We start from the raw sequence: 27792 nt of genomic DNA on the forward strand, positions 1-27792 counted from the left end.
AATAACGCCTTTAATCACAACTTCTGGTCATCATCAGAATTTTCAAGATAAAGTCTGGGCTCTTTATAAAGAATATTATAAGCATTACACAACAATTTCTAATGTTACAATGAGTGAAATATGCCAATACTATTAAAAAATTTGCCTTTTTAATAAAAAAGAAATTTGCCAATTAAAAAATTTGCCAATACTATTAAATAATTTTTCGAGAAAAACAGTTTCATGTGTTCCTTATCTACTTAAGAGTGTTCCAGGTTTGTTCACAAAAATTTTTAGCAATGATTTTGCTTAAATCTTTATTTTTGTTCTGCATCTATTGCATATACATATAATTTAATTTTGGAGATTTTTTTTCACACAAAACTTGCCCAAACTATAAAGTTTGCTATTGATCAAAACGTAAACAAGTTTGACATAGGCTACTTCAACTTTCTCTTTAACTTCTAGTTTATGAAATAATTGTTTATGTGTTCTTCATAACTGATTAGTTAGCTAGTTTGTCTTGTCAAAACGAAAAATCATGCATCACATTGATTCTAGTACCAAATAAACAATCACTTTTTTTTTATTTAGGACGGGGTATACCTGAATTAAAATTTAACTTACCATTAAATACAGTAACTAATGGAAATAACAAGAAGCATTCTTGATCTTTTATGACTATGTCCAACTTTAATTATAACATAAAACAAATGGAACATTTTATTACTTTTGAAATTACAATATTTCACCACATGTTAAACAAAAATAAAATACAATACAGAAATTAAAACACTCATTTAACAAAAGTTTATTTGAAATTATTGAATTATTTACTTATTTATGTATTTGTTTGTTTATTTGAAAATTTCTGCACAGATTCGCAAGCCTTTCAAACATAAAAGCATTATGTGAAATCTGCTAAATATACCTTCTAAGAAAACTTGACTAACATATCTATAATATCCAAGTATAGTGTAAATACTGATTTAGGTAATGCATTAAAAAATAACTCACCCTCACATTATTTCTAGAAATTAAATCACTTGCAGAAACTGGCAGGCATAAAGCCTGTGACAGAAGACTACTATTTTTGGAATTTGATCGGCCATCAAATATCATAGAATGATATTCCTAAAAATAGGTGTAAAAAATTAATTCATGCAAATAAATGCAATACTGTTATACAGTAAAAACTGGTCTATCCAGAAATTCAGGAAATGACAAATGCTGAATATGAAAAAAATTCTAGATACTTAAACATATAAAAAATGCAATTCATGGCAGAATAAATACAAATAACAAAAATAATATCCAATCTAAAATTTAAAAAGCAGTCATCTGATTTGTTATCAAATTAAAGATAAAAAACCTGAATTTAATATGCTGCAAGGTTTTGAAAAAAAAATGGATTTCAAATATAAAAGCCAATATATTTTCATAGACCTTTAACACACAAATGCAAAACATTTTATGCAATTATCAAATGCAGCAAATTATGAAAGCTGATGGAGATATTACCAAACTTGTGCCAGTCATTTCATCAGAAGCTTGAAAGAACAGACTCTTTATTTAGTTAGATAATGAAGAAATATAAGTTACAGATATTGCACAAAGCTTAAATCATTCCTCATAATATTTTATGTAGCATCGCCATTGTTTATCGATTTTCAAATAAACGTGCATATCATGCCTATTAACCCTATCCTACCAAAACTCAGTAAAAAGTTAATTTGCTTGCCACATGGTTAATATATTGGTAATGATTAATATAAACAAAATTTTTACTTAATTGTTTTTAATTATTACAGAAAATATGGTGGTTACACCAGAATATCACTCTAACTGGTTTACTTCAGTTTGGTTTATTTGATTATGGCAAAGCACACAAGGGTTAACAAAAAGAACACTGCAAAGATTTCCCAAATATTAGCGTATGTGCAGCTTCTTGTTAGCTAATCTTAAATGGAAAAAACAAATCTGTATTTCCTGGCACATGTAATGGAGTCTTCCATTTCCCATCCACGTTTTCCACTATCAATCCTTTCACAACATCAATTAAAAATCTTTCAATTATAAGAACTGACCTTCACTTCTCATAAAAAACAAGATGTACGAATTTTTAAATGACGTGTCAACAAAATGCCGAATATACGAAGCCACCAACATTATGAAAGTAATTTACCAACCACTGCACAAAACGATATTGAAATTTTATTGCACAAAATACACAATTAAACACTCAAGTGGTATCACACAAAGAAAATGCACATATTAATACAATGGCCACCTTTTCACCTCAAATTTCAGCTACACGCCAGAGGATGGTGTCCTGCGCTAGTTATTTATGCATGTGTAAGAGCATTACATTACATAAAATTTTTGGTATTTCTGTATTAAAGTGATCAACATATATGCTTCGGTGAAAGATGGCAACATTTAAAGTTAGTTTCTCGAATTTAAAAAACACATGACAACCTTCAAAGAATTAAAAACCATAATATGGGAACAAAATAAATAATATTTGTTTCACAATTATTTACATTTAACCTGGAGGTCATATTTCGGCAACTGCTGCTATAAAATAATAAAAAATTGGTACTTTTTCGTTTCGCCGGCGCATACATTATACACATAAAAAATGTTAGTTCTAAGAATTTTTTATTTTTAAGCCATCAACATTTTAATATGGTTTAAAATTTTGTAAAAAGCTAATAAATATAGACAATAAATTTGTAAAAAGACATTAAGAATTTACTATGCTTTCATGGTTCCTGATTCGCCGGTTTGTATCATGTGACCCCACATGATCTCATCTCACATAAACTACGCTACAAAAATCTAATTCTCTCAGTAATTATCTACATTAATTTAAAGTTAAATCTTAATTTGAAATACAAGTTTAAATGCAAGAATTACTTCAATTCGTACGAATAGCTTACTCAGAAATTATGTACAACCGCAGTGCTTTACTTTGCTGGTGCATTCTCATTAGAATTGATGAATTTAACCCTTGATTCTATATTTTCACCTTCGGGTGAGCGATTGATTGTATTCTAATTGACTTAATTACCGCGAATGGTCTTAGGGCATAAAATTTAACTATCTTGTAACAGTTCTATGTAATTGTATGTCAGTATTGAAAAAAACAATTAATCTGATAAGAAATGGCTGCGACTTGTTTTGAAAATGAGGTGTAAAAGGTTACCAGTGAGGATATTCCGTTTGGCATTAAATGTACCATTATTGGTGACTTTATCGCCTGTGCTGGCAAAACGGAAAAGTACTGGACTGTCATCCCACATAACTGGAAAAATGAAAATGAAAATAATGTTTTAATACAAGAATTACTTCAATTCGTACGAATAGCTTACTCAGAAATTATGTAAAACCGCAGTGCTTTATACATGGGAATGTATACTTATACATTTATTATTGGTTATATGTATTATTATTGGTTAAATTACACATGTATAAGTATACATGGGAATTTATTACATGTGGACTCCTGTAAAGCTTAAGCATATGCAGAAAATACACATAAAAATAATAAATAACAAAACTGATATAATTCAGGCTTAACTTCCTCAGCCCATGATAAGAGTAAGACAAATTTTTGTACAACAATATGTCTTTAGTTGCCAGTTTTACAAGACATTACCAATAGTATACAACAGACATCAGAAAGCTTCATGATGATAACCACAAATCTGAAGGTTTTCAGATACAAAAAATCACATACAAAAAGTGAAATTTTTAAATTAACAGAATTTTGGGGGGAAAAGTGATAATAAATGAAGATGATATAACAGCAGTATTCCACTATAATGACGATGCCCCAATAATTCATAACTGACAGAGATTAAAATCTGTAGCATGGTTCCAAATTCAATATATATATTAATTTAGAAGTCAAATAACAAATATATATTATATATATATTATTCAGTTATAAATTTCATGATTTTCATTCAAATATTAAATTTCTACACATTCTTTGTAAATATAACAGAAATGAACTTAAACAGCTATTGAATACCTAAAATACATCAGCTTTTGTGTCTCAACAATAAAAAGCCTAAATATAACATTATGAGAGCAGAAAAAAGCTCAGCCTAACCTTGCAAATCCTCCAAAGTAATTTAAATTCAAGTACATAAAAAAAAGCATGTGTTTTTATGGCTATATCAACAAAATAAATTAAATTTAAGTGCAATCAAATAGACCTTTCAAAAACAGAAAAATTCAAATTTAAATTAGGAGGGAAAAAAACTTCAGATTTAAATACAAAAGCATTTAATTGCCTATCTGAATAAAATTGCTCTAATTTTAAAATATACATGAAAATAAAAAAATTAATTGACTATACTGAGTGTCAACTAGCAAAAAACTTTTAGGGAAGGCAGGATCCATCATAAGGATTGAGAACTGCATAGCAACCCATGACCAGAAACGCCATGGGTAAGCAAACATAGAAAATCGGAAAGGACACAAGAGAACAATTAATTTGAAATATTTATTGCACTTCATGAACATAAATATCATACGAGATGAATACAGCTCTAATGTTCAACAAATACTCAAAGTTTGCACTATCAGACACTAAGAATACCTGACCCAACAGAACTCTAATTGCCAGACACAGTCAAACACATTGGCATTTTCTTTTGCAACAGCAGTGCAGATAAGTCTTGAGATAAGATCCATTTCAGATTCTGTAGGATCATGATAACTTCCAGGGCTCCCACAGAAAGAAATCAAGGCTCAATAAATCAGGTGAGTGTGAGGGCCCGGGAACTGGTCCAGCATGCTTAATCTATTGATGTGGGAATGACTTGTTCAAATGCCTTTGAACATCAAGTCCAAAATGAGCAGGTCTCCTGCCAAGTTGAAACCACATGTTGCACCTCACATTTGCTGGAACATTGTCAAATAAGCCATAAAGCACCTACTCCAGAAAGATCCAATAATTCACGGCAGTCATGTGGGATGGTAAAAGGTATGGCTAGAGAAAGCAGTTGCCGACCAAACCTGCCTACAAATGCATATTGTGCTGATTGATACGCTATCCTTATTGAATGTGGCCTCATCAAGGAACAACAGATAATCTGGGAATTTCACTTCTCGAACACTCTATTGCAGATACCACTGTGCATAACGCACACGTGTAGGATTATCATTGGGGAGTACTAACTGAACCCTTTACAGATGAAAGGCGTGCAAGGACTCGCCGTTCAAAACATGCTGTACTTAACAACACACCCTTAAGACAAAGGCAGTATTATACATGCTGGTACTGGGATTAGTCTCCACACACTAGGCATCCAACACACTTCCTACAATAATGACTGAACGCATTGATCCTGGCCTGCCCTTCTTAATGACCCTTACTCACAAATTTCAATGCATATTAGCAAACACACTGTGGGGTACTTGAGGTCTGTTTAGGAAGTTTTCTTGATAAATTTGTTCAGCATCTTGCCCATTTCCCTCAGCTATTTCATACACAAAAGGCAAGTCTGCAAACTCACGATTTGTATACCGCTGCATGCTCTTCGTATGCTGGCTGATGCTCAAATGAGGAAATCCTTACAATACTCTCCAGCGCGTCATGGACAGCCCCACCTAGTGACCTAAGATGATGTTTCGAGTTATGCAGTGCCCTACCTCCCTAAAAGTTGTTGCTACATTTTTTAAACGTCCTTATTGAAACATAATAATTGAACGATGTAAACTTTTATTACATTGCTAAATGAAGGTGGTGTAGAAGATACATAGTGAAAGGCTACAGTACAGAAATCTTCAACATCTTCAGGTTCTAACCCACAAGGCATCATAGAAAGTACATCTGTTAAAAAAAAAATCCTAATATTAAACTGGCACTTTCCACATTACATGCATATTTCTTATGAAGCAAAAACAAGCATTTTTAATTTATAAACAATTTATTAATTAAACAGTTTGGCGAAACAATTTATCAAATAAAACTTAGAAAGAAAGAAATCTTTTAAATTATTCTTTAATATTTTTCTTTTTTAAGAACAAATTTAGTTACCAAAAAAGATATTAAACAATGCAGTGCTTCAACTTTCAGCTTCAAATATCAAGAACTGTTGCCAATTAATATGGCTCTCCCCATCTTTCATATTATTACACATTTGAGAAATAAAACATAGTAACATTTCAACTCTTCCTGCAGTGTTTAACATTTCAATGATACCCAGTTCTTTTCCCCCTATGCATTCTTTCTCATCAGCTATTGATTTCAACAATTTAAGTGTGGTCACTGACTCAACTGCAGCATTTTCAAAAAGGGCCAGAAAGGAAGAGCACAGATTAGAAATTTCAATGTTATGCTGAATAAAGCAGTATCTTTTTTGTTAGCCCAGAAAGGCAATTTTGTTTTGGCATTTTATGTTGATTCACTATAAATGACGAATCACTTTTTAAATTGTTGCCACCAAATATTAGAGCCCTGTATTATATTTAAAAGAAATTGAATAATGAAGAGTCTGCATAAAAGTATGTATGTTTCTCGCATTGTGATAAAACAACAGTACCTAGAGCCATCAAATTCTGAATAACATACATCTCCACACAACTATAGGCATCTGAAAGCCCAAATTTAGAAATTGTTTTATTATCTATTTCATATTTTGTAAAGCATTTATAAGTTTTTGATTATGAAACTCAGCGATTGAAAGCTAGCCATGCCAACACTGTATGGAAAAAAGAAACATTTTTACCTCCAGCACATGAGACTGTATATCGGAAATTCTAAAGACATGCTCTTTCAAAATTATTTTGTGATATTGCTGTTGAATTGAATTTTATGGTTTAAGTGCAAAGAATATGATATTTAATAAATAACGGTAACACATAAAACGTTTTAAAAAAAAGGTCCCTTTGGGCATAATATAAAATCTGAAAACTTTCAGATTCACCCCCTTGCAAAATATTACGCTATAATATAAAAATCTTAAGAAAGTGGTTTCTTTCTTTTTTTTAAACTGCACTTCTAACTGCAAATAAGTCTGTGTCGAGTACTCTCCTTTCGATTGGGATGGTTTCCAACCCTAATCTTATATGCTTCAAGAAACTGGTTTTAAAGTATACATATATTCTAAGCATTTCCATGATCTCCTCGATTATTGTTTTAAAACAATTTCATTATACTTATTATACCTATAACCACACCAATCAAATTAATAACTCGATTTTACATTTAAAATTTTCTTTGAATCAGATAAAAAAAAAAAATATTCAAGCTAACACTCTCTATACAAATAATCATCTATTAATATCTTAATGCTTCCCAATAATTTAACTTGAGACAATTAACAACTTCAATATTTTTTTAATTCACAAACTAAAGAGCTAGTTTATTGCATATAATAACTTTAAAAAGTAAAATGATTTAAACTTGAGTGGAAAAACAACTAATTACAAACTCCTTTCAATTTTATCATCTGATTTCTAGATACTTGTTTTATATAAAAGCATATAAAATTTCACACAGAATGATTTCTTATTTTTCAAGTATAAAATAAAAAATTATTAAAATTATGCCAATATTTTTTTATTTTGCTTTACCTATAATAGATTGTCTATCATCTTCTTTCATGTCAAGCAGCTGTTCTCTGCAACAAAAGAAATATACATACATATAATTGTTGAAAAAATATATTTTATGCTAAATATGAATAAGTGCTGTTTATGAACTACAGTCAAAAGTCATTAATCTGGACTCGTCGGGAGTTCGGCAATTCCAGATTATCGATTTTTCCGGATTATAGATCATCAGTTTAAATCTGGTAAGATGGCATGCAGAAATTATAAAATTAAAAATATGAAACCGCAATTTATGAAATAAAGAACAATTATGATCTAAAGCGTATCAAAATTTACAAAAAAAAAAAAAAAAAAAAAAAGCTTAATATTTATTTGTTTACTTTATTAAACATTTCTTTCAATGTAAGTTGTTTAAGTTGCTTCGTTTTTTATGTGATAATACATTCTCTTTAATTCTATAAACAGACATAATTTCTTGTTCAGTTACAAAGTTCCGCTGTTCAAGTCCTATAATTGCTGTGTCAAGAATACCGACTAATTTGTCAATCGAAATTCTTTTGTTTTCAATAACCTCTGTTACTTTCTTTGCTATCGGAAGCGAATTATAATGACGAGGAATTTGATTTAAATCATATCAAAGACAGAGTATATCGAGATGAAATACTACATTTAGTAAGGAATTATAAGGCAAATAAAATAAAAACATCTGCCCTGAAAATCAGGATAGTGCTGACAGATCAACTTCCAATTTATTGCGCACCAGCGTTAAAGATAAACAAAGTTTAGATAAACAAACGTTAAAGTTTAGATAAACAAAGGATATGCCTTTATCCATTTTTTGCAGCAATTCCACTTTTTGTTTAATGGACTTCGAAACATACTTTCGCTTTGTAGATCCTTTACATATTAGTAAATATATATCAGAAATTCTATTTGACATAATCGAAAGTTCAAGCTTACTTTTATAAAATTGCTCTAACAGTCTGCAAAAAATAATAAGCCGAATCCAATTCGAAGATTAAGGAACAACGCAATCTGCAACATTAACTGAATTAGATAATTTTAGCTTAGCTTATACAGTCCGTCATACATTAAACGTGCATTCACAAACGTATTTTGCGCACGTGCACACGCATATTCGCAGCCGTAAAGGTCTTACGCGCATGCATCAACGTGACGCATGCGCAGAAAGTTTGTAGCTTTGAGGTCCAGATTATAGATCATTCCGGATTATGGGTGTCCAAATTAACAACTTTTGACTGTACAGTCCTTTCATTACTCAGCAAAAGAATTAAAGATGTTACACCTCAAATCCAGCATATTTATAATTTTTAGAAAGCCCAAAAATGACTGTACAGTTTCATTGACTTTTATATTATAATTTTGAATGTTTAGGTAGTTTCGTCTAGATTTATTAGCAAGCGAACACTTAATCAAGATACATGCATTTTAAACATAAGTAAGTATCAGGTTAATTACAGATGGCTGGACATTCCTACCCCGCCCCCCAAAAAATTGGGAAGATTCAGCCTTATTGACTAATTGCAAAACCAAAGAATGCATAAAATAATAAAATAATATAACCCCTCCCATATTATGATACAAAGAACTGTGAAAAAATCAACACATTATTAATTTTGTAAATAAGTCATTGAATTTTTATAAGACTAAAGCTGTCCTATCTTTCCATTATTGTTGTTCCATAACTTAATTTAATAAATCACACCCGTATAAGAAAACGTCCAAGTATCATAGAAAGAACAACTTCGAATGAAAGTCCCAGTGGCTCTTTAAAAAACAAAAAGGAGCACAGAAATGGCACCTTTAATTACAATTGATGTATCAGAAATACAGAATTGAACATGTTACATTAGAATACAATAGAAACAATTTGTAAGTTAAAACAGTTGAAGGTTTGTTAAGAACAAATTAAAATTTTATGCTATGTGTGCCTTATTCACAAAAATGCTCAATAAGAGATGGCTAAAAAGGTGTTCCCCCTTAAATATTGCAATTAAGCTCTATAAATTCATAAATAGTGTAAACAGTGTATCTTCAAGTTTTTTGTAATATTATTTTTACTTCCTTGTACGAAGTAAAAAGGAAGTATTGTAATCACGAAAAGCTTCAGGCAGCATATTTCAACAAAAATATCCATTTTGACAGCTTTCGAATGCCATTTAACGATGTTTTTGCATGATATCTGTACATAAGGACAGAATAAAAGACTCTTTCCCTCCAAAAAAATTTAAAAACTGCTTTAAAATGAATTCTGAAGAGAATTTTTCGTGGCGTCTATACGAACATATGTACGTACGTATCTCGCATAACTCAAAAACAAGTAGCCTCAGAACGTTGAAATTTTGTATATAGGACTACTATAACATGTAGATGTGCACCTCGTATTTTGGTTTCAATCAGCCACGCCAAAGGTATATAAATATATTTATATATATATATCTACTCTGTTACCCGGCTCAGTGATCTCAGTTTCTTTACTCTTATATTTGTAAATTGTACATTTTTTGCTTTAAAAATGATTGAATTATGTTGTTCTTATTTTCCGGTTAAGGTTTTTATGCCTTTAGTAAATCTGTATGCAATATTTTTAGAATTATAAACAATTTAAAAGTTGTTTAAGTGCCGCTAAGCCTAATAATTTTTTTGATGGCGGCCATTGCTTGTTTACATTTGAAACAGCAGAGTAGTGAATTTGTTGACAATGTAGAGAAACGTAGCTTTGCATCAACAAAGATAAACGCCTTCATTTATTATTGCGATTAAAATCATGCTTAATCCTTTCTGAAATTTTTTTGAGGAAATAAGTGTTTAAGATTTACTTAATTTTTAATAATTTAATTTTTAATAATTAGTAATTTTTAATAGAGATATTTTGAGTTTTTATGTATTTTTGCCTTGTTGCAAAGTGAGAACTGAATTAATTGAATGAAAAATACTCAATCGTCTGTGAAAAAGTGTTTCTTTTTTGTTTTGTTTCCTTAATTTCTTTTATACATCATTCTAGCTTTATTATAGTATTTGAATAGAACATGGCAACGATTAGATAATTCTTTAAATGATATAAATTTTGTGCATTCTGAGTTATAATATGAACAAAATATTACGTAAACCTAACACCAGAGTGTCGCTATGCTAAACAAAATATAGTGAAGTTTAAAGAATGCATCTATTCTATTGTGGTTTATGCGCTGTCGGCGAAGTAGATTTAATTAAATCCAATAAGTTTAAAACAAAATGCAAGAAAAAATGCGTATAATTTAATATTCCGTACAAGGAAGTCATTTGGTGCACAGATTTTTTTAAATTAAAAAAAAAAAAAAAAAAAGTGGAATTTTATGAAGACAGTTTAAACATATAAGCAGCATGTTTGGTAAAAATAAAATCTGATATTTTTAACTCAAAAAATTAACCTTGTTACATTTTTACAAATTAAATAAAATAAAATAAATTTTTTTATACATTTATATATAATAATGTTAACTAAAGGATCTTAATTAAGTTAAAAGGCAAATTTTAAGATGCAAATGTCGATTGGTAATGTTGAAACTTTGTTAAGAATGGTCACTGACATATAGCTCTTATAAGTTTCGCTGGTTAATGCATATGCAAATATACAGAATCATGTCACAACAGAAGATAAATGAACAGTGATAAAAGCTAAAGCAGAAATGCATAAACAGAGCTCATTTTCCACTGATTAAATTGCAAACTTTTGCTTCGTGCTGTCATTATAAGTGACCCGGTACTCCCAAAGAAGACACCTGGATGATTTTATTGATGGCAAAATTGAAATAAACTGAACAATCAGTTCATTCTCAACACTAAAATGAAGTGATTAATTACAGATTAGGTAGATTCCCTTCATTAAAGTGTAACTGCAGTGTTGTGAAAACAACTTTGAGGAAATGGTTAACCTATCAGAAAGTAAAGCAACAGTTAATTATACAAAACAATTTTAGCAGATGATATTTATATGACTGTACAGCTGAAGGGATTAACTTACAGCAGCACAGCAAAAGAACTGCACTCAAAGAAGAAAACTAAACTATCAAGCCAAGTCATATCCAAGCATCTGAACCTGTTTGACTTGTATACCTGCAAACCAGTACAGCATTATTTCATTGACTCTAATATACAAAGGAGGTCATAATCAATGATATGTTACATACTCTAATTGACAATAGTCCAGCAATGGACAAATATTCTACTCACAGAAGATTTTGTTTATTATTTGATTACAGGTAACCATAGTTTTGAAATAACTCCACTTCCTACCCTGTTGAATGCATTTATTAATGTTGACCAACTGCAGTTATAATGTAAGTCGAAATAACGACTAATGGTCATATGAAACTGTATTTTGATACTGAAAATGACCTCAGTGTTAATGCACCTCATATAAGAAATTTTTGTTCTTGGAAATTCCAGAACACATTCTCCTCTGAATACAATAAAGAGTCTGTTTATGCCACTAAAAGTCAAAAATCTTACACTGTCTCATCTGCACAATCTTTTTAAAAGAATATGCTACCGCAATCAATCATGCATTATAATCAATAGTGGATGTAATACTATACTCAAATTTCCCTGGGACTTTACTCTTCTCATTGTTAGGAGACCAATCAAGACCAGCCATCTCTATAAAGTGGCATAGATTTAAAAAAAAGAAAAAAGTTTTGGTTTTTTAATTACGTCCAAAGGGGCGTTTTTTTAATGTTTTGTGTGTTACCTTTATTTATTAAATATCATGCTCTTTGCACTTAAACCATAAAATTTAGTTCAATAGCAATGTTGCAAAATTTTAAAATCAGCATATCTTTAGAATTTCCGATACACAGTTCGACGGGCTGGAGATAACAAGGGTTTTTTTACCCCCGTAGAGTGTTGCCATTGCTCGCTTTTAAATTATTGAGTTTGTTACTCAAAAATTCATTAAAGTTTTACAAAATATGAAATCGATAATAAAACAAATTTCAAATTTCAAATTTGGGATTTCAGATGCCCATATTCGCACTAGGATTATGTCACTGAAAATTGGATGGCTCTAGATACCATTGTTTTATCACAATGTGAGAAATATACATACATTTATGCAGATTTTTCATTATTTAATTTCTTCAAATATAATGCAGAACTCTAACATTATGTGGCAACAGTTTGAAAAGTGAACCGACATTTATATGAGTCTGACACAAAATGCCAAAACGAAAGTAATAGTCCTTCAGGACTCAAATCCCTTTGGATTAAAAAGAATATTCTAGCACCATAAACAATTTTTAACAATTAAAAAATATATATATAAAACATAAAATAAAGAATAAAAACATTAAAATATTTCAAAACATATTTTTTTATTGACATAACATTAATAATAGAAATAATAATTTTAAGTCTTTCTTGATACTTAATATAGCAAAGGCATTTAATATTCCATAAATACTGCTGAATGAAAGTAATAAATGGCATCCTAAAATGAATTTTAAGCCCTGTTTTCTGTCAAATACTTCTCTTTCTGACATCTTTATATTAACTTTTAAGCACACCAAGAGCAGTGCTGCAGTAGTCTTTTCCAAATTTTCATAAGAATTACCTCATTTGACTTGAATTTTAAAAATTATTGATGGTTAATTCCCTTAATTTTTTATATTAAAATTTCCTAAATATTTTAGAAGCCCTTGAGTAATTACTTATTTTTAAAAATTATTAATCAAATATCTGTATATTTATGCATACTAATCAAAATTCACTGTTTATTACTTCCAATTCACTAAATTAAACATGAAATTTAATACATAAAGTAGTGTATTTTCAATTTCTGGTGACACTATACATGCAAAATTCTGACTGAAAAAACTCTTAAAAATGGCAATTCTGAAATAAATTTTGGAGTGAATGACGGACTAATAATACATTGCATCTAGAACCATAAATTTTAATTACAAAAATTCACATTCAGAATACAACATTCTGAATTCATATTCATGTCCCACTTATTATCATCACTGTTATACATTTAATATCCTCATTATGATATACGGAATAGAATAAATACCATTTAAAATATTTCTTTTTTATCAGTCTTCATGTAGCCTTGTGTGGTTACCACAATAACTATGCTATATCCATAGCCAATTATCTGTAATCTGTACAATTACCTGTGCTGTATCTATAGCAGTTCTGCTTTTGGATACAGTGTGGAATTCAGTTTAGGTTTTTGAAATGAATTTTAATTTTTATAACTTTAACCTTTTCCTTCCCTTCCCCTTTTTTTCTGAGGTCCCTCTAAAACTCAGCTCCCGGGTGCCTTGCGCACATTGCACCACAGTTGTGACCACCCTGTTTTCAATTTCACTGCACTTTTGCCAATAAATAAACATGATATGCTTTGCTCTTACTTATTTATTATATTTTTATGTTAAAAATAAAATTTACACTTTTTCATGGAAACATGTTTGTTTCTGCTAAGTTTGCCTTTACTTTAAAAATATTTTTATTAGCCCTCTCTCACTGAAAACATTTTCATGAAATATCCTTGACTTTTAGATCTAAGAACATAGTGTGTATTGTTCAATACATATACTTCTCTACAATCCTGTAAATGTACCAGGTGGTTGAATTGTTATTTTATAAGAATTTAAATTATGTTTTAAAGAAAGCTAAAAATGCAAATACAATTCAATCATTTTCAAAAGCAAATTTCATAAAAACTAAAAGCATTAGATAGCCTAAATACATGAAAAAAAGAACAGGGAATGTGCATTTTAAAGTTTATAGTTATTTGTATTAATGAAAATCCCTATGCATATCTGAACTGCAATGAAATACTCAGAGAAGAAACATGACATAAGCGAAATGATCCCACTAATGAATATGTTAATATTTCAAAGACTCACACAATTTTTATGCATAACAATAATAGAAAAGGATTTTCATGTAAAATAAAACAAAGGCAAAACAAATTTAACTAATGTATCTCATTTATTTGTAATACAACTTGTAAATAGTTTAAAATACAAAAGGGGAAAAAGTGCTATAATACAGAAGATTTACTTACAATTAAAATTCACCTGAATTTTGATTTAAAAAAGTGATGCATTATCATTTACTTTAGGCACACTTCATAACTGCATATATTTTCAATACAATATTGACAAATAAAACAACAAAAATTCAATTTTTGATGTACAAATAAAAGATTCGCACTAAATAAAACTGATGTCATCAGTATATTTACTTAGCATTGATAACGATGACCAGGGCAAGGAAAAAAACAAGAAAGGGTTCAGATGCTTGGAAATATATGTCCCACATAATCTGTATTACTTTCAAGGAACAAGTTGAAGAAAAGAGACTACCAAACTGCAAAATATCAAATTTAAGTTTCAAAAAGGGAAATTATGAGCAAAAGAAAAGCTTTGTAATATATTAAATGGTTTAGTTAGAAATGTTAGTATGTTATTACATTATGAAATTTTGAATCAAAGCATGCTGAAACTTACCCAGTTCTTTGCATAAGCTTCAGGAGTGATCTTTTTTGTATCCAAAAATGAACAGAGTTCAGGCTCATGATACAGTAAAAGTAGACGTAAAAGATGGAATGGACTAGATTGCTTGGCACAATTCCTGAAAAGTAAATAATGATATCACAACAAACATGTGATTGAAAACAGTAAAATACATCAGTATACCTGCACTCAACACGATGCTGCGGTAGAAATGAAGAAAAGCACAATTTTATAACAGAACAGATGATGCAGTTAAAGGAAAAATGATGACTGTAAAAAGATCTTTCTTTTGGAGGGTTACTGTTGTTAAAAAAAAAAAAAAAAACTAATATTTTTTTCTCAATAAAGACGTAAAAAATTTGTTTGTGTCTCAAGTGTAAAAGGTTTGTCCACATTCAAATTAAATGTCTGGTTTGTGCACATAGAGTGATAACTTCCCTAGAAAACACATCAAGTTAAAATGGAGATTCGAACAGATCTTTTTCAAAAATGTTAAGTACACCATTTCCATAGGTAACACCTTTTCTTTCTGCTTATTCATTGAGAACTAATCTCCAAACAACTGAATACAAAAGGAATTTCCAAGACATAAGCAAATGTTTACTTATATACAATTATTTTGAAGCTAGAATTATATTTCTTTATTTTATTATGTTACTATTTTGCATTAATTATATTCTTGAAAAAATTTCAATTATGAAAATAATTTTAAATGAAATATCACAACCTAGCTAAATCTTCATCAACCAAAATGATTAAATTACTTCATAAACTTGTACTTGATACAGAAGGTTATGGAGTAAACCTCAAATACTTTCACGAATTCGGTGATTTAGATCAGGGGTCAGCAACATTTTTTTAGAAAAAGCCATATTGTAAAAATTTTAGATATGAATGAGTCATTTTTTTCATAAAGAGGAATAAAAAACTCATATTTTTTTATTATGAAATGATGCTTTTATATAAAATTTACACACATTTTACTAACAAAAGAAAAAAAAAAATATTTTCATTTGCATATTAAAAACATTATTATTAAATAGATTAAAATTTCTAATGTGAGAAATGTAATTGTTTTTTCTGAGATAATATTTCATCATACAGGAGTTCAAAGCTAGCATTCCCTACCATTAATGTTATTTGCAAATGGTCACCTGTTAATAATGATCTGAATTGCAGTTTCACATACTTCATTTTCGAAAATGTCTTTTCACATTGGTAAGTACTTCCAGATACAGATATCTACTTGTGTGCATATAATTTTAATTGAGCATATTTATCTTCTAAAAGATATTTACAAAATTGAGTTAGATCATTTTCTTTAAACATCATTATTTTGCAAATCATTCACTTCCATCTAAAGGGCTGATGGAAGTTCTTCAACTCAAACAGATTTTGGAACATGAAAATTATTTTTGCACTTGCATGAAGATCCATACAACACCGTTGTACGTGCAGATTAAGTTCGAGAAATATATCCCACACAAATGTTTTTGGAAATGAAAATTTCATTTATATTTGAAATTTTTTACAGCATGGAAAATGGTGCATTGATTATACAAAGAAATATCATGGGGAAAAAGTCAAACCAAATTAGCAATGCCTGGCACTGAGAACTTACGCTGAAATAAATAAACGAAAGCAAAAATGCGAAGTGGTATGTCTTTAATGGAAAAGACTCTACATATTCTTTTAATGAATCCTTAAATGTGATTTTATGAATCTTCCTTAGAACACTGCTTTCCAATGGAAACATACGACAATACCCACACAAAGTTGTAAGCCTTATTTACTAATCAATTAAGTGGTCTTCACAGAAAATACATGCAGACACATCAAAGACACATCAAAGTGTAAGTAATTAACCAGATTACACAAAAGAATTAGTCAATACTCAGGTATAACCTAAAAACAGAAACACAAGTTGTGTACATATATCAAATATTATAATTTGATTGCTATTTCTGGATAAAAAAGGGGTACTTTCAAATTATCTGTCTCCCAATGAAAATATGCCAAATCACTGGTGATTCTGTGAACTGGTGACAAGCATTTATTTGGCCACCTCTATAACACACATGCACTGTTTTGTTCATTAACAATAATAAAAAGCAGCATTTTTATAAGAAACAAGAAATTTCACTAGGGGGGAAATTAAGTAATGATGCAGTGCATAATCTACCACTTTTAATTCAATATTTATTTTTTAGATGGCATATTTTATTATTATTTATATTTTAAATGCTATTTTTAAATATCAAAATAAATAAAAATAATTAAAAAGATATAAATGAAAATGGTTCCATTAATTAATTTAATAACCCATTCAATTTTTAATTCTATTAATCACTTCATAGTTTTGCCCGAACGGCGTTCGGGTACTTGGAAATGGCACTTTTTTTATTTTCCTGAGCGTTTGCTTGTTTAGTGTGTAATGTTTCTAACAGATGCCGCTAGTAATCCAGTAAAGTTAGAATTGCAAAACAACTGGTTTCAAGGTTAGGTTTTACTGAATTCTTTTACGCAAGTAAATGCACGAAATTTCTTTTCACTAGCTCGGTGTTCCGCCTACTGTGAATACTATTTCTTTTAAATTTGGAGCTAAAATAAAAGAAGAAATGAATGATAATGAGCAGCTTATAATTGAAGATAACTGAGAAATTTCACTAAATTATTCTGGAAGTACTGACAGTTTGTTGTCTGACTTCTCTAGTGATGAAAAAATGGAAAGTATAGATAATCTAACGCAAATTCGAAACTTTTGTGAACTTGATATTAATAAACCTTCTTGATTGATATTAATAATTCTTATTTGGAATCGAACAGATATGTAACAACAATAAAACAATTTAAATCTGACATCTATTTTTGTAAAGTGCTCTTTCTAGTTCGCTTACTGGTTTGAAAAAAGCCAACTTTAAGGGAAAATGGGCTTTTTACAATGAAAATAAAAATTAGCATAAATCAATAAATTCAACACTTGTAATAGTTCTGACTGCTAATTTGGGTTTATTTAATGAATTTCTTCATAAAAATGTTTATCAAAAATATGCTTATTTTTTGTCATAAGGAGTGAGTGGCATTTAGAAGGGCTGCTTTTATGAGTCATTCAGTCATATACTCGTACATTACGAATGTCAGGTAAGATGACCAAAAAATCACTTTTATCAGTCCTTTACTTAGCCCAATTTTGATGAAATATTTTTTTTAAAAATCATCGAATTTTTTATAGATGTTTTTAATGTTTATAAAATTGAAAATAGATTCATATACACAGCACTACATTTTCCCTTAAATTTAATGTGTTTTTTTAAGTATATTAAACTTTTTATTAACTTGTTGTTGTTGGCTTTCATCATACACCTGATCTAAACAGAAAAGCTTATTGCAGACATTTAAGAAATATATTGATTTTTTGGAGAGAGAAATGGTATGTGCGCTTTAAATAATGGACAGTATTAGCTGCAAATTATGATGCTTTTATTCAACATCAATAATATCTCTAACCTTTGTTTTAAATATAATAATTTTTCTGGGTGCGATAAAGTTTGAAACATGATATGCAGAGACATTACAGAACATGACATTACAGTCTTTATAATAATACCTCGCTTCTCTCTTAATTCGTTTTCCATTTGCATTCTTCTCAGATGAACACATTTCACATTCTCTGGCAGGGTTTTACTTTTTTCTCTGTAAGTGGTATAAATTCCAAAAAAATGGTGTTATAAACAACTTGATAGCGCTTCATTCGATGGATGACTTCATGTTGAAAAATAAGTGCCATATTTATCAATTATTTCATCAATTAAATCCAGTATAAATTTTAAATGTGATTTTTTCCTTCTTTTTTATAAACTTGAAAAGCACTGATAACAGCTAGATCTAAAAGATGAAAGAATATTTCTTTATATTTGTTTCCACCATTTCTGGCTACTTGATAACTAGAAATGTATTGTTCTAAAAGGTCACCTTCCATTGTTTTATTGCAGTCAAATTACAACCTTCGGGTTTTGTTTTCAATTTTTTACATTTATCATTACTGAATTAGTTTCAGAAGCCATATTTTAACTTTCAGTTAAAATCTGACTTCTGAAACTAATACCGATAGGAAACCAGATAGGAAATAATGATTAGATAAGATAAGAAAGCCTGGACAAGAATAGGCAAGTGGCGCCATCTGTTGGTGAAACCAGAACTAAAACATAATTTCTTTAAAGGCCGAAGGCAAATTTGGATTGGAATTTGGATCGTTAACTAGAACAGAAAGATTTTTATGAATGTGAAATGCCTCTAGAAAATCCAGTTCTCCAATGGAAGATGTTTTTTGAATAATTTTGGCAGCAGAAAAACTGAAAGTGTGGTTTTCGGACCAACAATGTTGAGCAACAGAAGACTTCTGTGTTTCCTTTTTTCTAACATATGCTTCATGTTCCTTGACGCGAAATTTTAAGGCTCTCTTAGTTTGGCCAATGTAAATTAAACCACACTGGCAAGGAATCCTATAAATACCCCAGGAATTCATCCTTGAGGTCCTTGAGTATGGAACTAGTCAGTCCTGTGAAAATTTGGTAAATATAACGCTGATTTTTGTTGTTTGACTTCTGAATTAGTATTTTTAATGTGTTGTGTGTTACCTTTATTTATTAAATATCATGTTCTTTGTACTTAAACCATAAAATTCAGTTCAGTAGCTATGTCGCAAAATAATTTTAAAATGAGCATGTAGGGTTTATATTTATTTTAACTAACATTTATTTTAAGTTTAAACTATCTTTCCTGTCAAGCCTTACTTTCCCCTGGAACTGCCAATGCCAGAATATGTAAATTTGAGTAGAACGCGCAAGCATTCAAATTATCAGCGGAAGTATTCTGATTTAAATAGAAAGGAAACAAGTTTGGTGTGTGATATTCTTACTTCACGAGCGCGGAGGAAGTTAGCGAGAAGTTGAAGAACCCCGCGTTTCGGCCTATGTGCTTGGCGGGAAGTAGTGTTAATCGTTCAAGTGAGCTTCAAGTCTGCTGAATTAGCAGCGGTATTGTAAAACGCGGTGAGTTAGTTATTTTAGAGAGCCTCGTAGTTAGAATCTTGTCTTTAGTTTCTTTTCAGGTTATTATTTTTATTTGACCGCCAAGTAGGCGCAGTCTGTGAGCGTCAAGAGCACGCAATTGTAATTTATTACGTTGAATAAAAAGGGACTTAAACCCTTCACAAGATTCTGTATTTTATCCAGTTGTCACAGTCACCTCTTGGTTGCGTGCAAGTTGGAGGCGCGCAACGTTACAAGCATATCTTTAATTTTCCGATACACAGCCTGCTGGAGATAAAAAGGTTCTCCCCCACCCCACCCCGCCATAGAGTGTTGCCATTGCTTGGCTCTTAAATCGTTGAGTTTGTTAATCAAAAATATGCAAGTTTTACAAAATATGAAATTGATAATAAAACAAATTCCAAATTTCAAATTTGGCCTTCCACATGCCTATATTCGTAGGAGGATTACGTCATTCAAAATTTGATGGCTCTGTGTACCGTTGTTTTATCACAATGCAAGAAATAGACATACATTTATGCAGATTTTTCATTATTTAATTTCTTCAAATATAATGCAAAATTCTAACATTTGGTGGCAACAGTTTGAAAAGTGAAACGGACATTTATAGTGATTCAACGCAAAATCACAAAACAAAAACAATAGTACTTCAGGGACAAAGCTTGTTTGGACTAAATGAAGAACTATTTGATGCTGAACAAGTGTAAACATCCAAATAAGACACTTTCAAACATACAGTGGTGGCCAAAATTGTGGACACTTTTGGAAATTTTTATGTTTTTGAACTTTGTATGCTTATAGAAAATGTTACGTTTCGCAAAATGCAAACTTGTATTATCAGGTTCAATGTTTCTTCTAACCTTCTTCGGAAACATACAATGACCTGACTAGAACAGAGAGCTTACTAAAGCTATGTTCACTAATTGTAGTAAGTAGACAGGATACAGACGAAGGGTATACAAAACCCTTTATTTTTTCTTTATATACAATGACTTCCGTACTTCGGAATACAATGACCCTCCACTCGGGGTCTAACTTAAAAGATATCAAAATAAAACTAAACTCTAATTTAACTTTAGAATAAGATTGGCCTTATAATAACAGAAAGCGTATGTAGCACAGAGACTGTGAACACTACAATACGTTTAATTTATCAAGAGGATTAAAACCTCTGGCCTGGAAGGCAAAGTAGCAACTGCGTAACTTCTAAGGTAAGCGGCCTGCTTCGAACTCACGGCTTCCTCTCTTCTGCTTGGCAAAAAGGCCACACTAAATACTTGGCGTTCGCCAGACAACTTTGCATAAACTCCTTCACGCTTATAATTCTGGCCGGAAGTAGAAAATAAGAAGTGATAGTAAAGATTTAAAATAAAATAAACGTTAGTAAAACTTAAGATCCTTACATACTTCCCGCCAGAGTTAATTAGTTTGAAACTGAGGTCTAAAACGACCTTGTTGAAAACTTTTAGCTCTAGAAACTAACGCGAGGCCAACCTTTAACAATCATAACTTAGCTAGAAACTAGAAAATTTTAAAAGAAAGAAATTTGTTACAATAGCAGCTCCCGGAATATACAACAATCTTTTTTCTTTTTCATCTGTACTGCATCAAAACAGGAGCTTTATTCAATTCTGGTTCCTTCCAGAGATCTGGAAGGAAAACTAGTTTAATGAAATGTTACAGAATGACATTGCAAATAACATATAGAATATACTTTTCTTAACATTCTTATTTCATTCATGACTATTTTAATTATCTCTCCCCGTGCTCTCTGACATGTGTTGTAAAAACACCAAACACGAATGTGTTTCTGTCTATGTGTTCAACACTTCCTCCTACAATCAAAACACTAATGTGTTAAAATTCAACATACGAGACCTCTTAACACACCCTAATTTCAACTCTAGACCCTGAGGTACTATTCTGAAAGTGGCTAACTCTAAAGTGTAGCGTCAGAGAGCCTAACTACATCATTCAACCTTTAACACATATTCACCATGATTTAATCTTTACAGTCACACGAATAACAAATTTTTTAACATTACTTTCACTTTTACCATATCACGTTATTTCTAAACATTCAAAATAACAGTTCACATGTATACAAGAACATATCAAGATGCCGTTAATTTTACACATTTGAAAACATACATTAGTAGTACATTGTTAACTTCTATTCTTTTCAAAGCAAGTGCCAATTCTTTCTACATTGAAATAATACTACATTTCAAAAAGTCTTTCAGACTAAAACTTCTTTCTTGTTAGAATGTTTTAAATAAAATTTATACAATAACTTTTTACAATATTTAAGTCTTTATACAACGCTATTATACATCAACTTTAGTTTTACGCGCGAGTAATTGAAAAACATAATAAGAAAATCGGTCACAACTCATTTCTCGCCCTTTTGGCGATAAAGGTAGACCTCGCATGAGGTAAAACTTCTTGAAATCTGCCACTTGCAGTAAGAATGAAAGATTAACTTAAGTTTGTAAAGTAACATAAAATTTTACTTATCTTTGTAATATTCAGACATCCTTTTCTGGGCCCAGTCTTTAAAGGTGCTGCAGACCGTAGCTTGGTTGATCCTCCTTCTTGTACGGGCTCGCCCTTCAGTGCTTTCCTCTGGAAGCTTCCGTTTTTCACCACTACGGCCACCCTTGAACATCTTCCTTCTGTCCTCTGCTTGTGGTCTTGGCCGTTTGAAGGCAGCTGGTCTTGGTGGAACCGGGAAACTTCTGTCGTGATCCTGCTTGGACCTCGTTGTTGGCCGTTCAAATTTTTCTTGTACTTTTTCCTCCGCCGCTGATGGCCCTTCCGCAGTTCGGCGACTTTTGCTGCGGAGAGTTCTGTCGGATGAGTCAATCTTCCGTTTCACAGCCGGGTTATAGTTGCCGTCCTTTCTCCCGGTCTTTTCCACATACGTCGTCCTTCTCCCTTCTTCATTCTGGGGGTGTTCGTGAACTCTGTTTTTTGGACGGTGGAACGGCTTCTTTTTCTTTGTACCTTCAATTTTTCCGCGGGGCAATTTTCTTTTCACTTGCTTCTGTCTCTCATTGGCTTGCCCTTGTACTTGTCGTTTTCCCACCTCTGGAACTTGTACCTGCGGTGTCTGCCGTACCGGATCCTGCAAAAGATCTGAAAAGATTTGCATTTTATTACGGTCATAGAATGGTTTTATCTGGTCAATGTTTGCGGAACAGGTTTCACCATTTCTTGCCTTTAACACTACAACAGCGTGAGTTATTTTTTCTATAACATATGGTCCTTCAAAGCGTGGAAAAAATTTGGCAGTTTTATCTTCTGGTGCTGAAGAAAGTGAATGCTTAATTTTTAGTACTTCATCCCCTACTTTATAAGTTACTCCCCGTCGTTTCAAGTCATAATACAATTTTTGTTTTCTTTGTGCTACTTCCGTATTCTTTTTTGCTTCTTTTATTAGTTTTTCTATATCACCCATTTTAAATTCTGGGGCTCTTTGTTGCACATAAAATAGTTTATCTAACGGTGTTATAACCTTTCTGCCTAGAAATAACTCAGCAGGAGTTTTGCCCGTTGTATCATGTTTTGCGGTCCTAAGGGCGAAAGCAAATTCATTGACATAGTTATCCCAGCTTTTATGAAAATTTTTAACATAACTACGGATAATTTTCACTATATTTCTGTTGACCCGTTCCGCTATATTTGATTGCGGCCGATACGGGACCATTTTTAAATGACGTATGCCCAGTTTTTGGCACATGTCTTCAAATATATTACTTACAAATTGAGGACCATTATCCAATATAACTTTTAGGGGCGCCCCGTATTTTAAAATATATTTATTTAAAATAGAATCGGTAACTAATTTTGCGGAGGCTCGTTTTAAGGGAACAATTTCGGTCCATTTACTAAAATGATCAACTATAACAAGGAGATAGCGACTTTTGTTTAACTGACTTTTTGGGAAAGGGCCCAATAAATCGATGCCGATTATTTCATTTGGAAATTCAGATTTAATACTATTTAGAAACCCGGCCGGGCGGAAATTAATATAATTAACGGCTTGACATGTTGGGCAGGACTGGACATACGCCCTTGTTAACTTTTGCAGTTCAGGAAAGTAGACTGCCTCGCGTACGCGTTGAGTAGTTTTTCGAATACCAGCATGAGAAGCTAAAGGGCTGTCATGGAGCTCTTGCAGGATATTTAATCTAAGACTAGCTGGGATAACAGGTCGAAATTCGTTGTTGGAATTCGTAGTTTTTGTATAAAATAATAGACCATCTATTAGTTCGTAATGGGCCGCCCTATTTCTTATCGCCACAATATCTTGGTGGCTAAAATTTTCAGGATCCTTCAAATACTCATAAATACTTCCAAACTCAGGATCCTTACCCAGTTCGGTTATTACAGTTTCTCGGGAATTTATTGTACACACTGTCAGCATTGCAACTTTTACGGTATTACCCTGTTCGTCTAATTTAATTCGTGACAGGGCATCTGCTACGATATTTTCCTTTCCGGGGGTATGCTTGATTACCAGATTATATTCTTGCAGCTTGAGTGCCCATCTTATTAACCTTGGGGATAAATTTTTTCCAGAGTACAATCTAGTTACCGCCGCATGATCAGAATATACTGTTATCGGCGCCTTTCCAAAATAGACTCGGAACTTTTGCACTGCTAACAGAACTGCAAGTGCCTCTCTCTCGGTCGCGGAATAGTTTCTTTGTGTTTGATTTAAAGTTCGGCTAAAAAATGCTACTGGCTGCTGATTTTGCGAAAGTACCGCTCCTACCGCATAATCCGAAGCATCCGCTGAAATTTCTAAATTTCCATCCTTTTCAGGAAATTTCAACACAGGGGCTTGCGTTAATGCTTGTTTTAATTTTTCGAAAGCACTATTGGCTTCGGCCGTCCACGAGAATCTTGCCTTTTTCCTTTTTAATTTTAACAATGGCTCAGCGATAGCCGCAAAATCTTTTATAAAGGACCTATAATATGAACAAAGTCCTAGAAAAGAAGAGAGCTTCTTTGCCGTGTTTGGAGTCGGATACTTTTGTACAGTGATTATTTTTGATTCATCTGTCTTGATCCCTTTTTGCGATATTTTGTAACCTAAATATTTTAATTCAGGGGCTGCAAATTTGCATTTTTCGACATTAACTTTTAGACCGGCCTCATTTAATAAAGAAAACACCTGTCTTAAATCCTGTACATGTTGGTTTAGATTATCACTAGTAATAATGGTATCGTCTAAATAGATAAATGTGGACTTTCCGAGAACAGGTCTTAACACAATGTCCATGCATCGCTGAAATGTTGCTGGGGCGCCTGAAAGGCCAAACGGCATTCGCAAAAATGCATAAGTGCCAGACTTGGTTATAAAAGCAGTCTTAGGCACGTCCTCAGGCCTGATCCCTATTTGAAAATAACCATTCGTTAAGTCTAAAGTTGTCATAAATTTGGTTGATTTTATGTTCCTTAAAATTTCTTCTATAATCGGTAACGGATATACCGGATATTTCGTTATGGAATTTAATTTACGGTAATCAATAGCGAATCTCCACCTTTTTGGATGCTCCAAAGGATAATCATTATTTTTCTTACATAAAACCACCGGACTAGCATAACTACTTGAGATAGGCGTTACGATCTTTTTACGTAGCATATCGGTAATATGCCATTCTATAATTTTTTCCTTATTCTTATCATACCGGTATGGTTTTTGACGAACCGGCAATGCATCTCCGGTGTCAATACTATGGTTAGTAACCTGGGTAAATCCTGGAATATCACTAAATAAGGAAGCAAATTCACTTACCACTTGTCGGATTCTATCTTGCTCGTCATTAGGCAGGTGGTCGAGATTTACCCTTGGCGGTTCAACCTTTTCTACACGCACTGGTTTCATTGTCAGCTTAAGAGACGCTTCATTAAAATCCAGTGTAGCTTGTGCGTCTGAAAGAAAGTCTATTCCTAGTATTAAGTGTGCTTGCAAATTCTTTACTATAAAAAACATCACCTTTACTTGTTCGTCCTTGATACGGATGTACAAAGGTACTTTACCTACGCACTTACATTGTTCTCCTTGCGCCGCTAATACTGTTGTATTATCCGCATTATATATGCGGTATTTGCGAAAATACTTTCTAAAAAAGACTTCTGCCACACAGGAACACTGCGCGCCGGTATCCAGGAGTGCGGTGGCCGGGATATTATTTACCAAGACTTCAATCTTCGGAAGAGTTAAATTTTTCACCATTACTGTATTTAACTTGTAGGAAGAGGGGTTTTCGTGGCCTTCGGATTTCCGCACCCTCTCGTCAGCAGAAATCCGTTTTAGTTTAAATTATTTTTCCTTTCGGTGCTTTCCTTCTTTCTCCACTGGCCTTGAGACTTTTTTCCTGGGTTGCTATTGAACTGTCGACGTTCGCCGGCTGTTTTTGAATGCTCGGGTTTCCTTGCCCACTGATTCGCTTTTTCTCCGTAGCCATGTGCTTGAGTTTGCTGTAGTCTTGGCGTACCAAATTGCTTTCGCTGTTGATATTGGCGTCTTCTTTCGACGTCCGCCGTTCTTCTACTTTCAAACTGGATTGCTAGCTCAAATAATTTTTCCAGTGTAGTCGGATTTCTCAATTCAATAAAGTCTTGCACTTGGGGTAGTAACCTCGGCAAAATCACTTGAATTATTTCAGGATCCGGACGGTTTCCATACAAGAGCTTGAAAACGTGAATTTTTCTTAAAATAAACCTGGAGATGTTTTCCATTCTTTGTTGATATATACTGAAAAGTTCTGTTTCTAATTTCGCACGATCCCTTACAACAGGGAAGGCTTTTAGTAGGGCAGTCTTGAAATTTTCGTAGGTATAGGTGGGACTTCCTGCTTGACCCAAGAGACTTCTGCCGATACATTTGAACCAGTTAAGCGCTTGGCCCCTCAAAGCGCTGGTAGCTAAGGTAACTTTTTGAAACTCGTGCACGGGGTAGAGCATGAAGTGGTCATCCAATTTTTCCAAAAAACTGGTTACCTGTGAGTTTCCATTAAACGTTGCTTCTGGTTTCATCGAAGCGCGCATGGTCTGGACAATATACCCAAATCCTTCCAGGGCGGCAGCTGGCATTTCTGGATTCTGAGCTGTTTCTGCAGGCAGCACAGGTTCTTCTTGAAACTCGGCCATGGTTATTCTTCGTCGGGCGCCACTATCAGGTTCAATGTTTCTTCTAACCTTCTTCGGAAACATACAATGACCTGACTAGAACAGAGAGCTTACTAAAGCTATGTTCACTAATTGTAGTAAGTAGACAGGATACAGACGAAGGGTATACAAAACCCTTTATTTTTTCTTTATATACAATGACTTCCGTACTTCGGAATACAATGACCCTCCACTCGGGGTCTAACTTAAAAGATATCAAAATAAAACTAAACTCTAATTTAACTTTAGAATAAGATTGGCCTTATAATAACAGAAAGCGTATGTAGCACAGAGACTGTGAACACTACAATACGTTTAATTTATCAAGAGGATTAAAACCTCTGGCCTGGAAGGCAAAGTAGCAACTGCGTAACTTCTAAGGTAAGCGGCCTGCTTCGAACTCACGGCTTCCTCTCTTCTGCTTGGCAAAAAGGCCACACTAAATACTTGGCGTTCGCCAGACAACTTTGCATAAACTCCTT

The 27792-nt window shown here is 32.2% G+C and overlaps 1 protein-coding gene across 3 annotated transcripts in view; it reads right to left on the minus strand.

Moving 5' to 3' along the window:
• TBC1D23 (TBC1 domain family member 23) overlaps positions 1-27792 on the minus strand; it is a 78266-nt gene that overhangs the window by 33261 nt on the left and 17213 nt on the right. For 2 of the 3 annotated variants that reach the window (XM_085817719.1, XM_085817720.1), the window contains exons 5-9: positions 15072-15195; positions 14807-14931; positions 7573-7619; positions 5724-5827; positions 997-1113 (exon numbers count right to left, since the gene is read on the minus strand). In XM_085817719.1, the coding sequence (XP_085673845.1) occupies positions 997-1113; positions 5724-5827; positions 7573-7619; positions 14807-14931; positions 15072-15195 (517 nt within the window). Of the gene's footprint in view, positions 1-996; positions 1114-5723; positions 5828-7572; positions 7620-14806; positions 14932-15071; positions 15196-18684; positions 19085-27792 lie in introns of those variants that run through there. The other variant, XM_035372425.2, reaches the window with a different exon arrangement.

This window comes from Stegodyphus dumicola, chromosome 5 (assembly GCF_044657685.1).
Source record: "Stegodyphus dumicola isolate Sdum_Otavi_A_Nest chromosome 5, ASM4465768v1".
Lineage (NCBI taxonomy): Eukaryota > Metazoa > Arthropoda > Arachnida > Araneae > Eresidae > Stegodyphus > Stegodyphus dumicola.